Below are 20,004 nucleotides of genomic sequence, written 5' to 3'. Positions count from 1 at the left end.
CTCCTGAGGGTCAGAGGCTAAATGTGCGGGGGCTGGCATCACAGAGAGGGATGTCCTTTGCCTTGCAGAGGGGACCCTGGGCAGGGCCCAGTGGGCAGAACTCGGGACATGTGGGGGGGCCTCTCCCTTCCCCACCTTCCCGACCCCTGAAGTTTGCAGGCCAGGGCTGCTGCTGAGGCCTCTCCTCTGTCTCCTGTTGGCACTTTGTAGGTTCTTTGCAGGGAGGGAAAACGGAGGCAGAGGGAGAGAAAACACTGGCTGCAAGCCTGCCCTCCAGCTCAGGCTGTGTAGGCAGATGTCAAGAGGGCTGGAAGTACCACAGAATGAGTTTGTCATCCCCAAAAGGGGATGAGCACGGTGTCAGCGTGCTCTGGGCTGGCTGTGTCCCCCTAAATTCGCATGTTGAAGTCCTAGCCCCCAGTACCTCAGTAAGTGACCTTATTTGGAGATCGAGTCCTGGCAGATGGAATGAGTTGAGATGAGACCAGACTGGAGCTGGGTGGGCCCTAACCCAAAATGACTGGTGTCCTTGTAAGACTGGGAAATGTGGACATGGACTCGCACAGGGAGAACCGCCAGGAGCTGGAGAGAGCCTGGAACAGACAACCCAGAGCCTCCAGCAGGGGCATGGCCCTGCCCACACTTGGGTCTCAGACCTCCGGCCTCCAGACGGTGAGACAATCAATTTCCGTTGTTTAAGCTGCTTAGCTGGCGGCAGCCCTAGCAAAGAATAAACGAGAGCAGAGCGTCTGCCTGTGGGAGCTGGTGGTTTAATATGGTGCTTCCCAGAGGGTGAGCTTCCGAGGCCAGGGGTTTGAACAGAAAGTCGCTGAGGTTCCAGAGAAAAATGGAATCTATCTATTTATCTATCCACAGAATGTTTTCATGCAAACCAACAAGCTTCTGAAAGCACGGTGGCCCTGGTTCGGGGACAGAGGAAAACTTCATCCATCAAGTAGCATCCTTTTCAGCCCAAAGCTGACTAGACCGGGTGGATCCACAGCTGAGGCATCCAGTCTATGCACTTGGAGACGGTGTGGGTGGCCAGTGCCTGGGGGCAGCACCTGCCCTAAGAGAGGAGGCCAGGCCCAGCACTACTGCAGTGCACTGAGCAGGTAGGGGGATGGGGCCCTGGGGGCATGATCAAGTCTGCGGGCATGGGACAGGCTGAGTGTCCCCTTGGCCGCCTGGAGGGGTCCCTGGCAGGGCACAGACACATAGAGCTGGGGAGCAGGAGGGGGTTCAAAGCCTTTATTGGATTGGGGCATGTGCACACAGGGACATGCTGGGCCTGCTGTCACAGATCAGTCTGACCCAGGGCAGGTGACCCCCAGAGGCGATGGGGAGACCTGGGAGCAGGGCCTGGAGGGCTGGCGGGGCTCAGCGAGCTGCTGGGGGTGGAGGTGGGGACAGGAGTTCTAGGATGAGGCTGGGCTGAGGGAGGCTGAGGGGACAAAGTGCCTGCGGATGAGGGTCTGGAGACTGGCTGCTGGGATGGCGGGGGGAAGCCTCTGGAGTCCGTGGGGGGCATGGAGGGCAGGGCCGGCGAGATAGAGGGGAGGGGTGGTGGGCTCCACGGCTCAGGGCTGTGGGACCCCTGGGAGGAGCTGGGGTGGGCGGGGTCGTCCGCTCCTGACTTCACACCCACACGTGGAGAGATCGAGGTGGCAGCGCGCAGGACCTCGCGGTGGGGTCTGAGTAGCACCGCCGACAGGAGGGCGGCGCCCACAGGGAGAGGAGCGCGGGGCGGGGCGGGGCGGGGCGGGCGTGGGGGGCACTAGCAGATCCAGCGGATGAACCTGTCGAAGAAGCCGGGCTGCGCCAGGCTGTCATAGTCCTTCTCTCGGAAGACGGCGGCCGCGTCGCCCAGGCTGATCTTGGAGAGCACGTCCGCGTCCACGTCGCTGCCCACGGCCACCACGGTGGGCACCACGTTCTGCTTGCGCATGGAGTGCACCGCCTCCTCCAGGCTGTCGTTGCCCGTGACGCCGTCCGTGAGGAACACAAAGGCCAGCTCAGCGTGGCGGCGCGCCCCGGCCCGTGCGTCCTGCACCACGTAGTTGATGGCGTGCACGATGCCCGCGCCCACGTGCGAGAAGGAGTTGAGGTAGCGCGCGCTGGCCAGCGCCTCGTGGATGGCCGTCAGGTTGGAGGTCAGCGGGAAGGCCACCTGCTGCTCGTCACGGCCCCCGAACTGCAGCAGCGCCACGCGTGCGTTGAGCGGGTCGTCCTCCCTGCGTGCCAGCGTCAGCCGCCGGGACACCTCCTCCACGAAGCGCCGGGCCTTGTGGAAGTTCTGCTCACCCAGCCGCTCGGAGCCGTCCAGCAGGAAGACGATGTCCACCGGCCGCTGCGTGCACTGGGCCACGTACAGCTCTGGGGGCAAACCGGGTGGTGGGCGGGGGCCACCCAGGCGAGGCCCCCCGCGGCCCTGCCCCTCCGTGGCCACACCTGGCCCAGGCCATACCCCGCCCAGGCCATACTCCGCTCTGGCCAAGCCCACTCTGGCCATGCTGTTTCCATCTCTTTATGCGACCCGACCACTGGAGCCGCAGGGATGCTGGGGCTTGGGGTGGGGGTGGGGGTTTGCACCCAACGTCACCCAGGCTGGGCAGGGTCCAGCATCCCACCCCATCTCCTCAGACCCATAACCGTCTTTCCTGGTTGTGCTTCCCCCAGGAAATGACCCCAAACCCAAGGGCTGAGGGGCTGTTTCCACCCCGCAAGCACCATCTCTGCCCAGCGGCCTCCTCTAGGCCCTCCAGAGCAGGAAGGCGTCAGTAAAGCCCCTTCAGTTGGCCCCAAAATTGGATACCCCCACAAAAACCATGGTCTGTGAGGAGTAGGGGTGGGAGAGAGGAGCAGGGGAGCTGTCCTCACATTTCTACTTGTGTAGAAAGACCTCATGAAGACTCTTAGCCCTGAAGGCTCCTGGACACAAGGACCCACCTCTGGCTGTGCCCCCCTCATTTTCCCTATTTCAGAGCCACTTGGTGCTGGCTGGGCCACATCTCACCTGGCCCTGGGAGCACTGGAAAGGGGAACCCATGTCCACTCCGACTGGACAAGACTTTGGTGGGCAGTGGGCACAGGTCTGGCCAGAACCCTGTGGCAGTCCCGGTGACTCATTGTCACCTGAGGGGACCCCTGCCCCGTTCTGGGTGGTCACCAGCCCTGGACATGCCAGACAGCATGGGGTGAGTCTGCAGTCAGGGCTGAGGCTGGGCCTCTGGGGGACACGGGTGTCATAGCTTAGCCTGAAAACTGGCTCCCCACATGTGAGACCATAGGCTGGAGCACAGCCCACCCATGGCAGCCACACAGCCACTTCCTCCCTTGTGGCCATGCCCAAGACCTCAACTCTAACCAGCACCGGGGCTGGGCGGACACAGGCTGGTCTCCCTGCTTGCGTCCAGCTCCTCAGCCCCACAGCCCTCCTCCTGGACGTGAGGGCAAAGGGCACTAGTCCCAGCCCAGGTTTGCCGACGCCCAGGGCCTGGAGTGTGGGGATCCCGTCGGGAAGGAGATCCTGACCTGCAGCACCACAACTAGGGCGTCAGCTGAGCACCTGGCTTCCAGGCGGCCCCCTGTGCAGTGGCAGCTCTCGTCCAGTCCCAGCCAGCAGCGAGCACCCCAGCGCGGCACCCGACCAGAGCAACGCATCCACCATCTTTGTTTCTCAGCTTTTATAGAATGTTTATGACGTGCTCACAGCATCTGAAGGACACTCCCCGGGGGCCGGGGGGCCAACAGAGGGAGCGGGTGTTCCTGGCAGACGGGATTCTCTTTCAAGGAGCTTAGTAACGACGTAGCTTATTTTGGCTGAAGTGCAAATGAAGGGCAGCTTCTGCTTTAAATTCAACAGCTGGAACTTGCAGAAAAGGTCCAGCAAGTTGTCTAGACTAGACTTGGACTTCCAAGTACCTACAGGCAGAGACAGACACGCGGGGGCGGCTGGTCTGGGGGAGTCCTCATGCACTGCCAGTGAGGCTGCCAAAAACGCACAGGGCGACTGCGGGCATGGAGGCCAGAGGTTAACACAGGAGTTTTGGGGTTGTTTACCAGGCTGTGCTCTTCCCTCTTCCTTTTTGGCTAAATAATGGCCCCCCAAAAGATGCCTGCGTCCTAATCCTGGAGCCTGTAAATATGACCTTATGAGGCAAAAAAGAACTTTGCAGGTGGAATTAAATTACAGACCTTGAGATGGGGAGACTATCCTGGACTATCCCGTGGACCATAAATGCCTCCACAAGGGTCCTTGTGAGACAGGTAGAGAGATCAGGCTCCAGAAGGGGGGAGGCCGTGTGGTGCGCAGGCAGAGGTAGGAGCTGGTGAGGCAGGGAGGCCCCCCACAGAGCCCTGAAAGGGGTGCAGCCCTGTGACACCTGGATTTGGACCTCTGGCCCCAGACGGAAAAAATAGATTCCTGTTGTCCCGAGCCCCCTGTATGGTGGGCAGCCCCGGGAGCTAACACAGCCGGGCGGGGCAGCTCGGGCTGTCTCTGACATGCGTGGCCCGCGGCTTCAGCAGAGCGCCAGCGCGGTCTCGGGGTCCCCCACAATGTCCTTGTGCACCAGCTTAAAGGTGTCAATGAACAGCTCCATCCAGTCCTGCCGCTCGTTTCCCGTGGCGAACTTGGCCCGCTCGGCGGTGTACACCAGCACGGCCACCAGCCGGGAGTAAGCGGCTGGGTCCTGCGTGAACTCCGTGGCGTTTAGCAACTGTTGGATCAGGGGGATGGTCTTGGGGAAAGAGCCGTCCGGGCTCTCTTCCGTGCGGAGAAAGGTGACCGGGGACTCGCCGCCGGGCCACGGGCCATCTGCGGGGCATCCAGAGAAGGCCGTCAGGGCCTCGGTTGGCGTGAGTGGGCCTCCAGCGCCCTCCTTGGCCCAGACAAAGGCGCCCCTCTCCTGGGAGGCGAGTTAGGACCAAAGCGAGGAAGGAGGATCAGCTCACCGAGGGGTCAGCGAGTAGACAGCGAGGCCGCAGCCCCCACCAAGGGCACAGGGCACCAGAGCTGAACAGGGCGGGGGAGCCAGCAGCAGAGCGCACGGCCGTGGAGACCGGGAGCAGAGCGCCTTTGGGGTCAGCACAGACGTTGGGAGCCACAGGACTTCCCACACAAACAGCCACACTGAGATTGGCCAGACGCCAGCTCGCTGCTGACCACTCAAGGCCATGTCCCCGAGATGAGCCCAACGCCCCTTAAATACTCAGCACCACGAGGAGAATTGCCTGCTTATTCCAGCCCAAACCCGGCGTCGGCAGGTGGCCCTGGACCCCTCAGAGCAGGGACATGAGACAACTCGCCATTACCTGTCCTCCTCTGCCCTCGAGGCGTGAATCTCCCACCGCCCAGAATTGTCCCCTCCAGTCCCCGCGGAGGTTAGGGCCATGCTCGGAGGGCACCACTGCTCCTGTCCTGAAGGTGAGAAGCTTCTCTCTCCTCCGGGCGAGCGCCAGTCAGCGACCCAGGGGACTGGCCACGGCCCCAGAGCCCTCGGAGCCTTCCCCTCAGCGCCAGCCTCTAGAGTCACCTGCCTTCGTCTGGAGAAGCCGAGCGCAGGTCCCAGGGCTCCTCCCTCCCGTGGGGCCTGTCCCCAGACAAAATCTGCTTCTCTCTGATGCCCTGTGGTTCCAGCACAACTGAGCTGCCCCTGGCCTGGTCCAAGCCCGGGTGTGGCTGGGGCTCTGGGTGGACAGGGCCATTTGGCTAGAAGGTCATGGCCATGGCAGAGCCGGCAGCGTCCACCCAGCACTCTGTGTGCAGCCCCGCAATGTGGAACCCACACGTGTCAAGGAGGCCGCTTCCCCCCTGGGTCAAAACGCCTAATTTACTGGGAATTTCTAGTCACTTTATAGGAGGACGAGCTTGCGAGTCTAGTAGAAGGGCATAAGGAGGAGGTGGGAGGGTCTCCAAGGCGGCTCCGGGGCCCAGGGGCCAGCGTCACTCTGACTAAAGCCAGACAAAGGCATCACAGAAAAAAACCACAGCCCACGACCTCTCATGAATGTGGACGCAAAAGTCCGCAGCAAAACATCAGCAAGTTGAATCCCACAACGTATAAAGAACGTATCCACTACAACCAAGCGGGTTTATCCCCCGTCTGCACCGCCAGTTCCCCCTCTGAAAACCAGTCAGTGTAACTGTCATGTCAAAGGATGAAGATGGAAGATGGCACAGTCATGTCAGTGGACGCAGAGAGAGCGTGATGGACTCCCACACTCCTTCACACTATCACTATCAAGAACTAGGAACAGAGGGGCCGCCCCGCCCCGACGAGCGGCCTCCACAGAGACCTCGGCTAACACCTCACCAGGGGTAGAGTTGTAGCTTTCCCCTAAGATCAGGGATGGGGCATGGGGGCTGGCCCCACTAGGGCTGGTCTGTACCTTAGGGGGGTCTCGACGCCCCCTAGGAGGACCACGCCCTGCAAGGCGGCCAACGCCCAGGCCGATGCTCTCGGGCCAGCACCTCCGGTTCCCGGTGGCCCCCGGCACCGCACACGGCCGTCCTCAGCTGACACTGAGGGCCCCCGGCAGGCTCCTGCAGAGACCCCACAGCTCGCCAACGGCCATGGCGTGGTCACTGGTACAACCGCAATGAGCGTTTCCTCTGAAGCTCCCTGTCAGCATGAGTGTGGGGACCCTGCCCCGGCTTGGCCCACCCCTCTCCTCAGGCCTTTGAACCCGCCCGGGGACCATGTGACACACCAAGGAGCCCGCATGAGAGCCAGGGAAATGCTGATGTCACACGGCAGGCGTGGGTGCCCCAGGGGAGGCAGTCTGTGTCCTCCGACGGACCTGCCAACACTGCCTGGCCCTGGGGGCCCCCACCTCGATGATCCGGGGAGGGGACAGTCCTGGTGACCCCGTTCCAGCTGGAGGATGCCCTGGCCTCAGGACCCAGGCCGGTGGGGGCAGGGCTTGCTGAGGGGGACTCCGTGGCCCCCATCGCTGTGCCGCAGCGCCGTGTGCACACGGGGGACGACCCCATCCCGCCCTTCCCCAGCCCCGAGGGCCCCTCGAGGACAGGCTCTGCGTGCCCCTGTGCTCCAGCCTTGCACACAAGGGCAACGATGTCGGGTGGGGGCATGGGCCCCCAAGCACCAGCAGGGTCTGTTCCCAGAGGGGTCAGTGCAGCCGTGCCGCCAGGGGTGGAAGCAAGCATGTCTGCCAGGTGCTGGGTGCCTGTGGGCGTGCTCACCTCCCGGGTGGTTTTCAATCAGCCATTTTGTTCACCAGATCCAGGGCTTCCACCTGTGGGAGCCGGAGGGCCCTGGGGCGTCTGTGCCCCTGGGTGGTGGGGACCATGAGGCCCAAGCACCTCAGCCGATGAGGCTGAGAATCTGCATTTGAGACCAGCTCCCTCCTCACATGTGCCAGTGAGGTGAGGATGGCCAAGGCCTCGAGATGCCACACCCTGTGCCCCCGGCACCTCCTCAGACGTGCTGGGGTCCTGGGGCGGAGAAACCCGCCAGTCTGGGCCCAGACCGGAACCTGAGAGTGTGTCACTGTGGAGAGGCCCCCTTCCTGGGCCCCTGCACGGGCCCCTCCTCCCCCAGCCCCGGCGCTCGTGAGTCGGGACTCGGCGGCGCCCGTGTTACCTGTTTGGCAGGGCAGGTCTGGGCACACGATCTGAGGGTCTAGAGGAGAGAGACAGAGGCCGGGGTCCCATCAGCCTCTGCCGGCCAGGGCAGGGCCGGGCTCCCTCAGCCGCCCACGGACGCCTGGCCCTTCCTGCCCAGTGGGTCCTCCTTCCCTCATGCAGGACCAGGGCTGGGCAGGCCGAGGGGGTGCAGGCGCGGCTGCTCACCTGGGCACAGGACGTCCTCCATGTCATCGATGAACTTCTCGGCCACCAGGTCGGAGAAGAGCGTCATGTTGCGCACCTGCTGTGGCTTGTCACAGGCGATGGAGTACAGGTTCTCGCTCTCGTGCCTCTCGTGGAACATGTCGCCGATGCCGATGGCCGTCACTGTGACGTCATGGTTGCAGAGCGCACGCAGGTTGAGGTCATCGTCCCGGGGGTCGTGGCGGCCATCTGTGATGACCACAGCGAACACGCGGGTCTTCTGGCGCCGGCTCTCCTTGATGAGCTGGTTGTAGGCAAACTTGAGGGCAGAAGGCGTCCAGGTGCCTCCCGCAATCCACTCGAGGTTCTTGACAGCCTCCTTGAAGCTGGACAGCGAGTTGATGCGCTCGTCGTCCAGCTGGATGGCCTCGAAGGTGCCCTCGTGGCTGTACTGCACAACGCCCACGCGGGTCCCTGTGATGGCCAGGGCGGGCATGAGGGACTGGCCCCGGCCACCACCCCCATGGCTCACATGGGCCCTGGGGCCTTGGCAAAGCTGAGGCCCAGCCTGGAATTTCTGACTGGATCTCAGGGTGTCCCGCCCGCCTGCTTCTCATCACGGACGGGGCCTGGTGACTCCCTGCCGCACGGGCCCCGGCGCCCCCCACCACGGGCGCAGCTCACCTGTCTCTGACTTGGGGTCCTTGGCGATGGCCCCCAGCCTGTTGACCACGTTGATGACAAAGTTCTTCTCCAGCGTGAAGTTGGTGTAGCCGATGCTCTCAGAGCTGTCAATGACGAACACCACGTCCAGGGCGCCACAGCGCTTCTCGCAGTCTGAGGGCCAGGCTCGGGGTCAGCGTGTGGGCGAGTGGGTGTGTGCCCTGACCCCGGACCCCGGGAGACCCCCCCAGGCTCCAGGGGTGCACAGCCAGGTACATAGTGGGAAAGAGCGACCCTGAGCGGGAGGATGTGACTCAGATGATGACCCTGACCCCTGGACCAGAGCCTCCAAGGACACAAGCATCCCGGCCGTGGCGGCCCAGCTCCCCCACTGCATGGGGGCCGCGTGGCAGTGAGCCTTACCACAGCAGCCACAGGTCTCCCTCACGTAGGTCATGACGTCACACTCCTGCAACAAAGAAGGGTCAGCCTGCCCGGACAGCACACCCCGGAGAGGCTGAGGACGTGCTTCTGCAGGAAGTCCGCAGGCCCCTGCTGACCTCTTCCTCTGACCTCACCCCTGCTGACCTTGCCCTTGCTGCCCCTGCTTTCTGACTTCAGGAGGGAGGAGGACACTGATTCCACCCCAACTGACACCTACCGTGAGGCCGGGGTCTCCGGGGGGGCCGGGCTCTCCCTGGAGGAGGAAGGATGAAGTGAGAAGTGACCACTGTCAGGGCCGAGGCTGGGCAGGGACCCACTCGTTCTCAGGTGGCTGTTTCGGGGCCCAGCCCTGCATGCTGTCCCGTGTTCCAGCACCAGCAGAGCCCTGAGGTTCAGGGTGCGTGTCGGCCCAGGTGGCCCAGGGCCGAGGCTTGAGGGCTAAGGAACGGCGGCTGACCTACCTCGAGTCCTGGCTCTCCTCTCGGCCCACGAGGGCCCGGCTCACCAGGGGGACCAGGATCTGCCTGAGAGGGGAAGAGGCAGGTGGGCTCCAGTGGATGCCTGGGGCCCCACGCTTGGCCCTGTGCCCTAACCAGCCCACCCGGCCACGGGACAGCCAGGTACTCACAGGCTCACCCTTCTGGCCTTTCCTCCCTGGGGCTCCTTTCATGCCGAAGTCGCCTCTGCCCCCCTGAGACAGACGCACAGGTGAGCCGGGCGGAGGGGTCTTTCAGGCGCCCTCAACTGCTGCCCCCACCCCTGGGTTCCCAGTGAGACTGCAGGACACGAGTGTGCAGGTGGGTCTGTCAGATGGCACTGACGGCGGGCTTTGCAGGCGTGGACTTCAGGTTGAGAGACTAGCGCGGCCTCCCCCTTCAGCCCAGGGAGTGAGGGGCAGTGGGCATGTGGGCGCAGGGAGCGGGCGCCTCGGATGGACGGATGTACCTCGGGGCCGCGTGGGCCGGGCTCGCCTTTCTCTCCCTGGAAGCAAGCACAGGTCACGGTTCAGGAGGCGCGGCGGCTGCCTCGACGGGAGGCCGAACCCCCGAGGCCTGTGTTTTCTTGGCCCGTCCTTCCCTCACGGGGGGCCTCGGCTGTCAGGACCCGTGCGGAGCCGCGCGTGCTGTGGTGAACGCCATGCAGCCTGCACTGCGTCTGAGCTGGCTCCCGGGGACCTGCCTCTGCACCACACCCCTGTCCTCACCCTCGCCCTGCCCCCCTGCAGAGGCCCTTAGGGAACTAGGGAGAACCTTCAGGGCCCTCCCAGCAATGCCCACCCCCTCCCCCGAGTCCCAGGCCACACAGGACTTACGGGCTCTCCTCTGGGTCCCGGGTAGCTGAATCCAGGCCTGCCGGGGTCTCCCTGGAGGAGGTGAGCCGGTCAGGGAGGGTCCAGCGGGAAGGAAGAGACTGATCAGTGGTGTGGACTGAGGGCGGTGGGGCTGGCTTCTGGGGAGGAGCCGCGTGCAGGGCCTGGCCTTGGGCAGGGTGAGCCACCTGGAGGATTGGGACACAGGGTTTCCCGGCCCCTGACGTCCTCCCACCAAGGGGCTGGGCCTGGCACGCACCAGCAGCCTCACTCTAGAGCCAGAACCAGCTCAGGCCCGAGGCCCATCCTGAGGGGTGAGGAGGGTGGCGTACCTTGGGGCCAGGCTGTCCTGAGTCTCCGCGAGGACCAGCGTCCCCGGGGTCTCCCCGAGATCCCTGAAGACAGAGAGAAAGTGGGAATTCAGCACAGACAGGGACTGACTGCATCCAGCTCTGGCCACCTCACTCCCCTGCTGCCCTGTGGGGGCCGCGGTTCTGATGGTCACTGACCAGCTCCTGGGCGCCACACCTGCTGCCCCCTTGCCCCCCACACCTGGTAAAGCTGGACCCCTCAGTGCACAGGGCTCCTGGCCCCATCCCATTGCCTCAGTTTGCAGGGGACAGTGTCCTGCCCGAGGACAGGGGGACCCAAATGGCACTACAGGGGGGGAGGTGAGGTCAAAGGGCAGTGAGGGGCCTGGGCCCCAGAGCCAAGGGGCTCCCCCAGGGATCCTGCTACTGACCTGCTTCCCGGGCTCCCCGAGAGCGCCCTGGGGGCCCCTGGGTCCAGGCAGGCCACGGTCTCCCTGGGGAAAAAGGGGACGAGGCACCTCAGAGACCCCGGAGTCAGTCACTGTGGACGCTGGCCAGGTAGGGGGTCTGCTGCCCTCCAGGAGGTCCTGGGCATGGCCTCGGTCTGCAGCCCTGACCACAGTGGCCCCAGGCAGGGCCTGCAGGGCCCCACGTGCAGCCCCTCCAGCCAGGGAGCTGGGCGCCCACCCGCTGGCCCACTTACCTTGGCTCCTTTGTTGCCAACCTCTCCAGCCAGGCCCCGGGGCCCCTCAGGGCCAGGGTCCCCCTGTGAGGAAAGGCCCAGTTAGTCTGCACAGCATGGGGGTGAAGGAGAGGCCATTTAGCTCCTGGAGACAAGGACCCCAGGTTGTGGAGGTGACACTGGAACAGCTGGAGCCCTGTGCAGCCTTCGCACAGTGTGGGCAGGGACCACCACCCGCTTCTCTGAGGAAGAAGCCCCTTCTTTGGCCCCTTCACCCAAATCTCACAGGAACTGGCCGCCCTGGGATTTCATCACAAAGACAAAGACATCGCACACCAGCCACAGGAGCATGTGTGTCTGCGATGGGGTGGAGCAGTACACAGCCTGCACATCTGTGCATGGCACTCATGGAACTGGCTGCGCTTGGCCCAGACCCCCCAGCAGGGAGCACGGGTGGGGACCGCCTGTCTGCCTCCTGTTTTTGGAAACCCTGCAGGATGTTCCCCCTGATGGTGAGGCCCCGGGGGGTTGCTTTTGTTCTCCTGGATAGACCATGGGAGGGGGTGGCTGTCTCTTGTCACTGGGCCCTGTCGGCACCACGGTGAGACCCCAGTGCAGATGCAGACACACCGATGGTGCCCCGCGGCTCCCCCATGCGGACACTCACCTTCTCGCCCTTGGGGCCATCGCTGCCTGGGCCGCCTTTGGTTCCAGGATCTCCCCTGCGTCCCTGCAGAGAACGGGCGTGTGGGTGGGGTCCCTGATGCTGGGGGCCACAGGAGGACCCCACACAAGGACTCTGGCTCTGGGCTCTGGGGGGCCCCCCAGAGGGCCTCAGGTTAGACCCTCCCCTTCTGCCGGGTGGACTCTGTCTCAGCCAAGGACTTAGGAAACCATGAAGGGTCCCTGGGCAGCTTGTAAGCCGGGGTCGAGTCAGTGTCTGGGTTGACGTAATTGGGACCCGGCTTTGACCGGCTATCAGCGAGGTCGCTGGGTTCACTTCCAGGTCAAGCCAGATCTCGGGATGCACCCTCTGAGGATCAGCCCTTGGCCTGGGTCCCCACCCCAGGTAGAACACCTGGGGATGGCTGGTGCTGGCTGGGGATGCAGCGTGGGACCTATGGAGTGTGTGCCTGGGTCTGCGTTAAGCCCTGGGTGTGCTGCGGGGGAGCGAGTCGGGACCCGGGGCCACTTCCCAGGCACTGAGTGTCCAGTGGGACTGCGGCTGAGCCGGGCCAGTGCTCGTCAGTGGCCTTCCTGTGTCGGCTGCAGTGGGAGGAGGCACATTCGGAGAGGCCAGAGGATGTCGGGCGCAGAGAGGCCCAGCGGCAGGTGGTGGGGCGGCCCTGCAGGAGGGGCTCTGGATCCCGGACCAGTGTGTGAGCTGTGGGGCAGGGGTGCACTCACAGGCTCGCCTTTGGGTCCTCGGGGCCCTGGTCCGCCCTTGGCGCCCTTCACGCCAGGACTTCCTGGGGATCCATTGTTGCCTTGATAGCCCTGCAGGGAGGAGATGGTCAGCCCTGGGCTGGCTGGCCACAGGGGCAGAAGGCCCACGGGAGGGCCCAGCTGCGCGGTCACAGGCCTGCTGTCATCTGGTGGGACTGTGGCTGCCTCGGCGTGTGGGGCATCCTGGCCAGCTGGCAGCAGGGATAGAGGGGTGGCCTGCTCAGGGCACAGGGCTGGCCTGCACACCCGTGGGCTCTGCTAGGGTGACCGGGCAGCTGGGAGGAGCCCTTACCTTACTTCCTTTGGCCCCGTCTTCTCCCGGGGGCCCTCTGCGTCCTGGGCGGCCCGGGTCCCCCTGGAAGGGTTTGGAGAAATCAGCCTCACGTCCTTTGGACGCTGGCAGTGGAGCAGGACCCCGGCGGAGCTGGGGCACAAGCTCCCCTACACATCTGCAGGGCTGGTGGGATGCCAGGTGCTGGCCGAGGTTGCTGACAGGACCTGGCACCAGCCGGTGAGTGTATGGGTGTCATTCTTGGCTGCTCCTGGCCCGTGCCCACCCCCCCATTCCTCCAGTGTCCTGGGCAGCCAGGGAAGGGATGCAGGCAGGGACAAAGTGACACCTCAGGTGACCTAAGAGGGCAGAACCCCCAGGCGCCTGAGAGCCCTTCACAGGGAGCCCCTGAGAGGCCTGGCAGGAAGGTGGGCTTGTTGCTGAGGTCATTCGAGCACCGCAGAGCTGCCTGAGCTGGGACACGTGCTCCCGTGTTAGACATGAGCTGGTGAAGCCCTGGGCACGGGCACTCCCAACCCCCTTGGAGAAGAGCACCCCACACCCCCTTCAGTGTGAGCACCCACGGTCCCCCTGGGCAGGGCACCCACGGCCCTCTCCTCGTGTGCAGGGGCAGGCCCCTCCTTGCTGGGCTTCTCGGCCAGGTGACCCCCCAGAAGCCATGTTCCAGGCAGGGAGAAGGCCACGGGGCAGTGGGGACCCGCCCGCTCTTCCCGCTCGCCACCTTGGCCAGGCTGCCTACCTTGGCGCCTTGGTCTCCTTGCTCCCCGGGGCTGCCTGCTTCCCCCACGTACCCGTCGGGGCCCTGTGAGAGAAGGGTGACAGGCTTGTCCTGGGGCTCCTGCTGAGAGCTGTGCTGGGGTTTTGCCTGTGAGCCCAGGGCCAGCGGACATGGGGGAGGCTGACCAGCACCCCACTGTCCAGACTGGATGCTCCGCCTGAGTCTCGGCTGTAGGAATCCACTGGGCCTGGGCAGGATGACCAGACAGGCTGCCCCCACACTGAGCCTCTCAGGACTCTGGGAAGCTGCTGCCCTCGACCTGACCCGGAAGCCCCTGAGGTTATTTTGTCATATGTGACCGCAACCCTGGCTGAACCCTGGGCAGGGGTCAGGGACTGGGAGGGGAGGAGCTGAAGGAAGGATCCAAGCTCCGTGACTGCCGGGTCCCTCACCGCAGCTTGTGGGGCCGGCCACTTCTCTCCCACCCAGCCTGGTGCCCGGCGTCTCCCAGAGCCCAGGGTTTAGCCACACTTACCCGGTTCCCAGGGTCTCCCTTGCAGCCAGGAGGCCCGATGCGCCCCAGCTTGCCCTGAAGGAGGAGAGGGGAGCAGAGGACACATCAGGGGGGATTCAGGGGTGGGCAGTGCCTGTGACAGAGGTGCAACAGCAGGTGCAGCCCATGCCAGGCCCACGTGCAGCAGACACAACTGTGCAAACATGTCAGTGGCCCAACTATGTGGTGGCAGCTCTGTAGAAGGGGAGTGAGTTCCGGGATGCAGACGGAGCACAGATGTCCAGAGTGCTCCCTGACGTGTGTGTGCCTGCACGCATGTGTGATGTGTGCGTGCACGTGTGATGTGTGTGCACACGTGTGATGTGTATGCATGTGTGATGTGTGTGTGCGCATGTGATGTGTGTGAACTGCTGGTCAGGCTGGATCTGGGGTTCTGCAGGACAGGCTGGGAAATTCTTGCAAGGCTGAGCCTTGGTTTTCAGAAGCAAATGTCCACTCCTGCTGTCACAATGTTCTTATTTGTCCTGCATCCACTGGATAGGTGCCCAAGCCATAAGTTGTGGGCAGTGGCCAGTGGGGCCCAAAGACCGGCCCTAAGGAAGGACCCGCGAGTCTTGAGGAGGTTCTGCTCCTTCTGCAACACTCGGATGCTGCAGTATACCTGCTCCCCAGCCCAGCCCCACTACGGAGCCCGAGGTGCACTCTACCTTCTGTCCATCGGTCCCATTCTTGCCGGCCAGGCCAGGGGCGCCCTGGAGGGAGAAGGAGGAGGGGACCCCATCAGCCCTGATCGTCATCCCCTCGGAGCAGCAGGAAGGTGGGGTGACTGCCTGCCAGGCTTACCTTCCGCCCGTCAGCTCCAAATTCTCCCTGTGCAGGAGGAAAGTGAGGCGTTAGCTCTGCGACTCCACGTCACAGACTCCGTGGCCTCAGGGGCCCAGTCTGCCCTCAGGCAGCACATGGGGCCAGAAAGAGCCCAGGACGAGGTCGCCAAGGGAAGCCGAGTCTCGCCCCCAGCAGGGACCACAGGCTCGCTGATGACACTGCTGAGGCGCCTGGGCACGCGGCTTGTGAGGTGGGAGGGAATCTCACCTTCTCTCCTTTGAAACCAGGAACACCCTGAGGTCAGAAGGAAAAAAAGCAGCATTACTACAAGGGATGTACACTGGGACCCCCCCAGGCCCCGGGGAAGAAGAGCAGCAGAGTCATCAGCCTCAGGCGACAGGCGTGACCAGGGCTCCGGCTGGATGCTGGGTTTGGGGACAATGTTCAAAATATTGAGGCGCTTCACGTCCTGGGGTCAGGCACAGGGAGGCTGGGCTGGGCTGGACACATCCTAACCCATTGGCCGGCCCACCCGGAGCCCGGCAGCGCTTGGCCTGTCCCTTGTCCCCAGCTGTGGGGCAGGGCCAGCAGCAACTTGCCTTGGGTCCTGGGAATCCAATGGGGCCTTCGATGCCTGGATCTCCCTGTGGAAGAAGAACAAAGAGCCGTGGCTGTAATCCCAGGAGACCGGGGACAGGGGATGATGGATGGGGATGGATGGCCGGGGGTCCATGGCTGGGGGCCGAAAGCCAGGTCGGGGCAGAGGACACTCACCTGTCGTCCCTTCTGTCCAGGCTCTCCCGGCTCACCCATGTTGCCCTTGGCACCCTAAAAGCAGATGACAGAAAAAGGGGTAAACCAAGGCAAGGAGGGATGGAGTGGGCCACCAGGGACCCTGTTGCCAGCTCCTGGGAGGTGGAAGAGCGATAGTGTGGTCAAGGCCGCTGGTCCCACCCAGGTGACGACATCACATGGGGACGGCCCAGTCAGGTCAGCTGTCCCTGAGAATCGTGGCCTCCGTCAGGCCAGGCTCTGTTCTGACCCCGTTTCTCCAAGCCCTGACTAACAGCTTTCCAAGAAGCCACCCTGCCAGATGGGCCAGAGCAGCCCAGGGTGGGGGCGCCTGCACAGGCCCGCAGCAGCCCCCTGCAGCAGTGGCTCTGATTCTGCACCCGGCCTGGGCTGCACCCACACCTCACACCGTGATGTCGACTCCTCTGGACCCGGCAGGGGGCCCCTCAGTAATTCACACAGATCGGGGCTTTAGAAAGCCAGTGAAAGGTTATGCTCCTCGGAATTAGAGTTTTAACCACGTCACGTAGGACTTTAGTAAAAAAACGCATCCATTTATTAATATGCTTCCAACTTCAGCACAAAGAGTAGCTGAGACGGGGGGGACGTGAGGCTTTTGGGGGAGAGAAGAGGGAGGAGAGGAGGTCAGGGAACCGCAAGAGGAAAGGAAGGCAGACAGGACACAGGAAGCAGGTGGGCGGGCAGAGGCTTCCGAACTGCTGGGCCCTGTTTTGGGGCTCCTTCTGTGTCCACTCCATGCTCACTGCCCCTCAGATGCTAACTGTAGTCATCCCTGTGGCAGCCTCCTGCAACCCGCACCCACAAGGACTGAGTCACTGCCCTGCCACAGCAGCCAAAGCCGCCTCTGGGGGCAAATTCATTCCCAGGCTGCGGCGGGTGGCACTGCCCCCAGGACCTGAGAGGCCAGGGAGGCAGTCGGAGGGTTGGCTGGTGGCCTGGCGGATGTGCATCCAGATACCTACTGGTCTAGGCAGCTCTCTTCCGAAGTTAGGAAAAAGAAAACACAACCCTACTTGGCAACAACTTTCTCTGAGCCGTCTTTCAGACTCTGTGTCTCCTCTCCTCAGAGGCTTCTTTCCCCTCCTCTGTCTTTCTTTATAATTTTTGACATGAATTACTGGTGTTTATGATGCTCTAGCAGTGAATTTTGGGAGAATTTCACCTCATACACCTCTGTTGTTAGGAAATGCAGGGCCAACCAGACCCTGAAAACCCACTTATTTGACAAGCAGCACAGTGGGTTCCTGTGTGGACTGGCGGTCACACCGCAGCCATCATGCGTGCCGTGTTTTGTTTATGTACGTGAGCAGCTTGTTTACTTCACAAGTATTTTAATGGCAAGTCAATAACAAAAAAGTGTTCCTGTTTTTCTCAAAATGCCATTTAGACAGAAGTAGATAAACATCGAATTTTAGGGTCAGAAGTGCTGAGCCACCCGAGGGGTAGCTGGCCCTCAGCTCAGATCTCAAGACAGGTTGGAGATTTCCCACTGGCGTGGACCCCACGGTGGTGTGGGCATCTTACCTTCTGTCCGCGGTAGCCCTTGGGGCCAGGTGGCCCAGGGATCTCCAGACAGCTCACTTTGTAGCACTGAAACGAGAAGCAGGTGGCGACGTGTGAGGCCAGCGAGACAAGTCCCAGGTGGGAGGGAGGTGGGGGAGCTGCCCAGGCCTGCGGCCTGCTGCATGGTGGCCCATCCTGAGCGTGGGGCTGGGTGAAGGAGCAGACTTGAGAGGCATCAACCACGGACGGGCTCAGGGGTCTACACAGCGCTCCAGTCAGGTTTGGAAATTGAGGCGGGGTTGAGTAATGACTGACATTGGAAGGGCTCACATCGCTGTCGGCCCCTGTGTTCAACTGTGTCTGCAATCAGCTGCTCTGGGGATGGGCGTGTCTGTAGGAGGCCCACTGAGTGGGACGCACCCTTCCCGGGCAGGAGTTGGTGCTGGGGACACACAGGGATGGGCGGGTGTCAGGGGCCCAGAGCCGCAGGTTCCCATGCTGGGCGCTCCACGGGCTGCTGCCTTCTCCTCCTGGCCTGACTCAGGTGGACAGAGCCCATCAGCCTGGAGGGCGACCTCCACCTGGACCCTCACCCACTTGGCGTGTGCTCAGCGGGTGACCCTAATGCTGACTTCCTGGCTTTAAACAGTCTGGTTTTGGCCAGGAGCCCTTCGTCCAAACTGGAGAGTCTGGGGCCCAACATGGAGCAGAGGGGTCTTGCTCCCTCGGCTCCCAGGAGTGCCAGGGAACCGAGACGTGGTGTGACCATCTTTGCTGGGTCAGCGCCTCCGAGGCCCAGAGGCAGGACCCAAGCAGGGTGGGCAGGGATGGAAAGCGCCCCTCACCTCTCCATAAGCTTCGTGTTTCTGCAAAAAGACACAGAGAGAAACCTTGGTTAGCTGGGAGCTGGAGCTCTGATGCAGTGCCATGTCCAGAGGACGCGGGACACTGGAGCCAGAGGGGACCCCGCAGTCGCCTCCCTCACAGACAGGTAAACTGAGGCCTGGAGCGGGGGACCACTCACTGCCATGCCAGGTGAGCAGATCCCCGGGCTCTGGACCCCAACCCCGGCCCCGGATGCCGGTGGCTCTGCCTCTGGCCCGCAGCGCTGTAGCTCACCATGACCTTGATGATGCGGTTGATGGTGTCCTGGTCGATGTCGGTGGAGTCGGGCCGCATGGTGGCGTAGTTGCTGCGGTACAGCTCCAGGGGCGTGCTGGCGATGTCCCGCAGGCCCTGCTCGTGCAGGTTCCGATTGGGGGCCACGGCGAAGAGCCGGATGCCTTCCTCGCGGGCCCTCTCGGCCTGCCGCTTGATGCCCCCGCACGGGCTGCCGGTGACGTGGCCGTCGGTGATGACCACCGCGAAGTTGACCCCCTTTTTCACGTGCCGCCGGATCTCCTGGGTCATGTTGGCCAGCGCGCAGTCGGTGAAGGTGCCGCGGCGGAAGGAGCTGATGCTCTGCAGGCTCTTGATGAAGGAGGCGCGGTCGCTGTTCGGCGGGCTGAACACCTCCACCTGGTCGGAGAAGTGCAGGCCGCCGTAGCGCCAGCTCAGGGCCACCTGGTCCAGGTAGAACTCGTCCTGCAGCTGGCTGATGAACTGCGGCACGAACTGCTGCATGTGGTAGAGCAGGCTGTCGGTGGGCGACTGCATGGTGACGCTCTCCGAGGTGTCCAGCACGAAGTACACGTTGACGGGGCAGTCGGCTTTCTCTGGGAGACACGGGACCTGTTACCTGGCCTGCGCTGTGGACTCATCCCGAGGCCCCGCGCTTGGGGACCGTCCTGGGCTCTGCCCGCCCCCGCCCCACCCCACCCCTCCTCCTCGGCCCCACTCCTCCTCCTCGGCCCCGCCTCCCCGGGCCCGCCCCGCCCCCGGCCCCACCACGGCCGGCCCTCCCGACTCTGCCAAGCCGCACCCCCGGCCCCACCCCTCCTCCTCGGCCCCGCCTCCCCGGGCCCGCCCCGCCCTCACCACGCCCCGCCCTCCCGACTCTGCCAAGCCCCACCTCCGGCCCCGCCCCTCCCCTCGGCCCCGCCACCCCGGGCCCAGTCCGAGACGCCAGAACCTGGGCAGTTACTGTTTCTCTCCGAGGGGTCAGGTGCGATGACCTCCTGCTGCTGGGCGTGGAGGGTCCCCAGGAGCCCCCAGAGCAGGAGGGCGGAGCAGGGGCCTCGCAGCATCTCGGCGGCACCCGTGCACCCTGCTGTCCTGCAACAGGGAAGGGCGACTGCTGCAGATGGCGCCCACCACACGCCCACACTGCCCCTCCCACCCCTAAGCCCTCCTCCCGGGTGGGGGTGTGGCACGCACAGGTCACCCGGATTGGGGGGCGCTGCCCCTCATTCTGAGAGTAAACGAGGGCGGTGGCCCAAGTTGTTGCCAGCACCTCGTCTCCCGGAGGTGCCCTCTCCCCCTGCCTGGGTGGGGGCCACAAACATTTCGTGGGCACAGGGACTGTAACCTTTGAGCTCAGTTCTGAGTGGGGTGCGGTGGGCTCCGTGGGGGCCCTGGGGGTGGGCAGGGCAGAGATGTCAGCTTGGGGTGACTGGGAGGAGGGGCATCACAGGAGGGGAGAGAGAAGCCCAGGCTGGGGCAGGGAAGGCCGTCCAACCCACCCCATAGTGGGGGAATGGCCTGGATGGTGGAGTGTGGGGGCTGCGACACAGGCCTGGGGGGCCAGCAG

General features: G+C 63.7%; 1 protein-coding gene across 7 annotated transcripts in view; it reads right to left on the bottom strand.

The window, feature by feature from the left end:
• Positions 1–1,236: 1,236 nt before the first annotated feature.
• COL6A2 (collagen type VI alpha 2 chain) overlaps positions 1,237–20,004 on the bottom strand; it is a 33,444-nt gene continuing 14,676 nt past the window's right edge. Inside the window, exons 2-28 of one of the 7 annotated variants that reach the window (XM_070597999.1) lie at positions 19,387–19,529; positions 18,435–19,030; positions 18,161–18,181; positions 17,337–17,402; positions 15,774–15,827; positions 15,599–15,643; positions 15,267–15,293; positions 15,018–15,044; positions 14,882–14,926; positions 14,196–14,249; positions 13,682–13,744; positions 12,943–13,005; positions 12,612–12,701; positions 11,872–11,934; positions 11,226–11,288; positions 10,954–11,016; positions 10,544–10,606; positions 10,215–10,265; positions 9,848–9,883; positions 9,531–9,593; positions 9,364–9,426; positions 9,120–9,155; positions 8,882–8,927; positions 8,480–8,632; positions 7,817–8,269; positions 7,608–7,646; positions 1,237–2,376 (exon numbers count right to left, since the gene is read on the bottom strand). In XM_070597999.1, coding sequence (XP_070454100.1) covers positions 1,778–2,376; positions 7,608–7,646; positions 7,817–8,269; positions 8,480–8,632; positions 8,882–8,927; positions 9,120–9,155; positions 9,364–9,426; positions 9,531–9,593; positions 9,848–9,883; positions 10,215–10,265; positions 10,544–10,606; positions 10,954–11,016; positions 11,226–11,288; positions 11,872–11,934; positions 12,612–12,701; positions 12,943–13,005; positions 13,682–13,744; positions 14,196–14,249; positions 14,882–14,926; positions 15,018–15,044; positions 15,267–15,293; positions 15,599–15,643; positions 15,774–15,827; positions 17,337–17,402; positions 18,161–18,181; positions 18,435–19,030; positions 19,387–19,501 — 3,057 coding nt within the window. In that variant the 5' untranslated portion in view covers positions 19,502–19,529 and the 3' untranslated portion in view covers positions 1,237–1,777. Of the gene's footprint in view, positions 4,820–4,956; positions 7,647–7,816; positions 8,270–8,479; positions 8,633–8,881; positions 8,928–9,119; positions 9,156–9,363; positions 9,427–9,530; positions 9,594–9,847; positions 9,884–10,214; positions 10,266–10,543; positions 10,607–10,953; positions 11,017–11,225; positions 11,289–11,871; positions 11,935–12,611; positions 12,702–12,942; positions 13,006–13,681; positions 13,745–14,195; positions 14,250–14,881; positions 14,927–15,017; positions 15,045–15,266; positions 15,294–15,598; positions 15,644–15,773; positions 15,828–17,336; positions 17,403–18,160; positions 18,182–18,434; positions 19,031–19,386; positions 19,530–20,004 lie in introns of all 7 variants that reach the window. The other 6 variants (XM_070598000.1, XM_070598001.1, XM_070598002.1 and 3 more) reach the window with 6 other exon arrangements.

Source organism: Equus przewalskii, chromosome 27, assembly GCF_037783145.1.
Source record: "Equus przewalskii isolate Varuska chromosome 27, EquPr2, whole genome shotgun sequence".
Classification (NCBI taxonomy): Eukaryota; Metazoa; Chordata; class Mammalia; order Perissodactyla; family Equidae; genus Equus; species Equus przewalskii.
The sequence above is the reverse complement of the archived record's forward strand: the minus strand, read 5'-3'. Positions and strand labels throughout refer to the sequence as shown.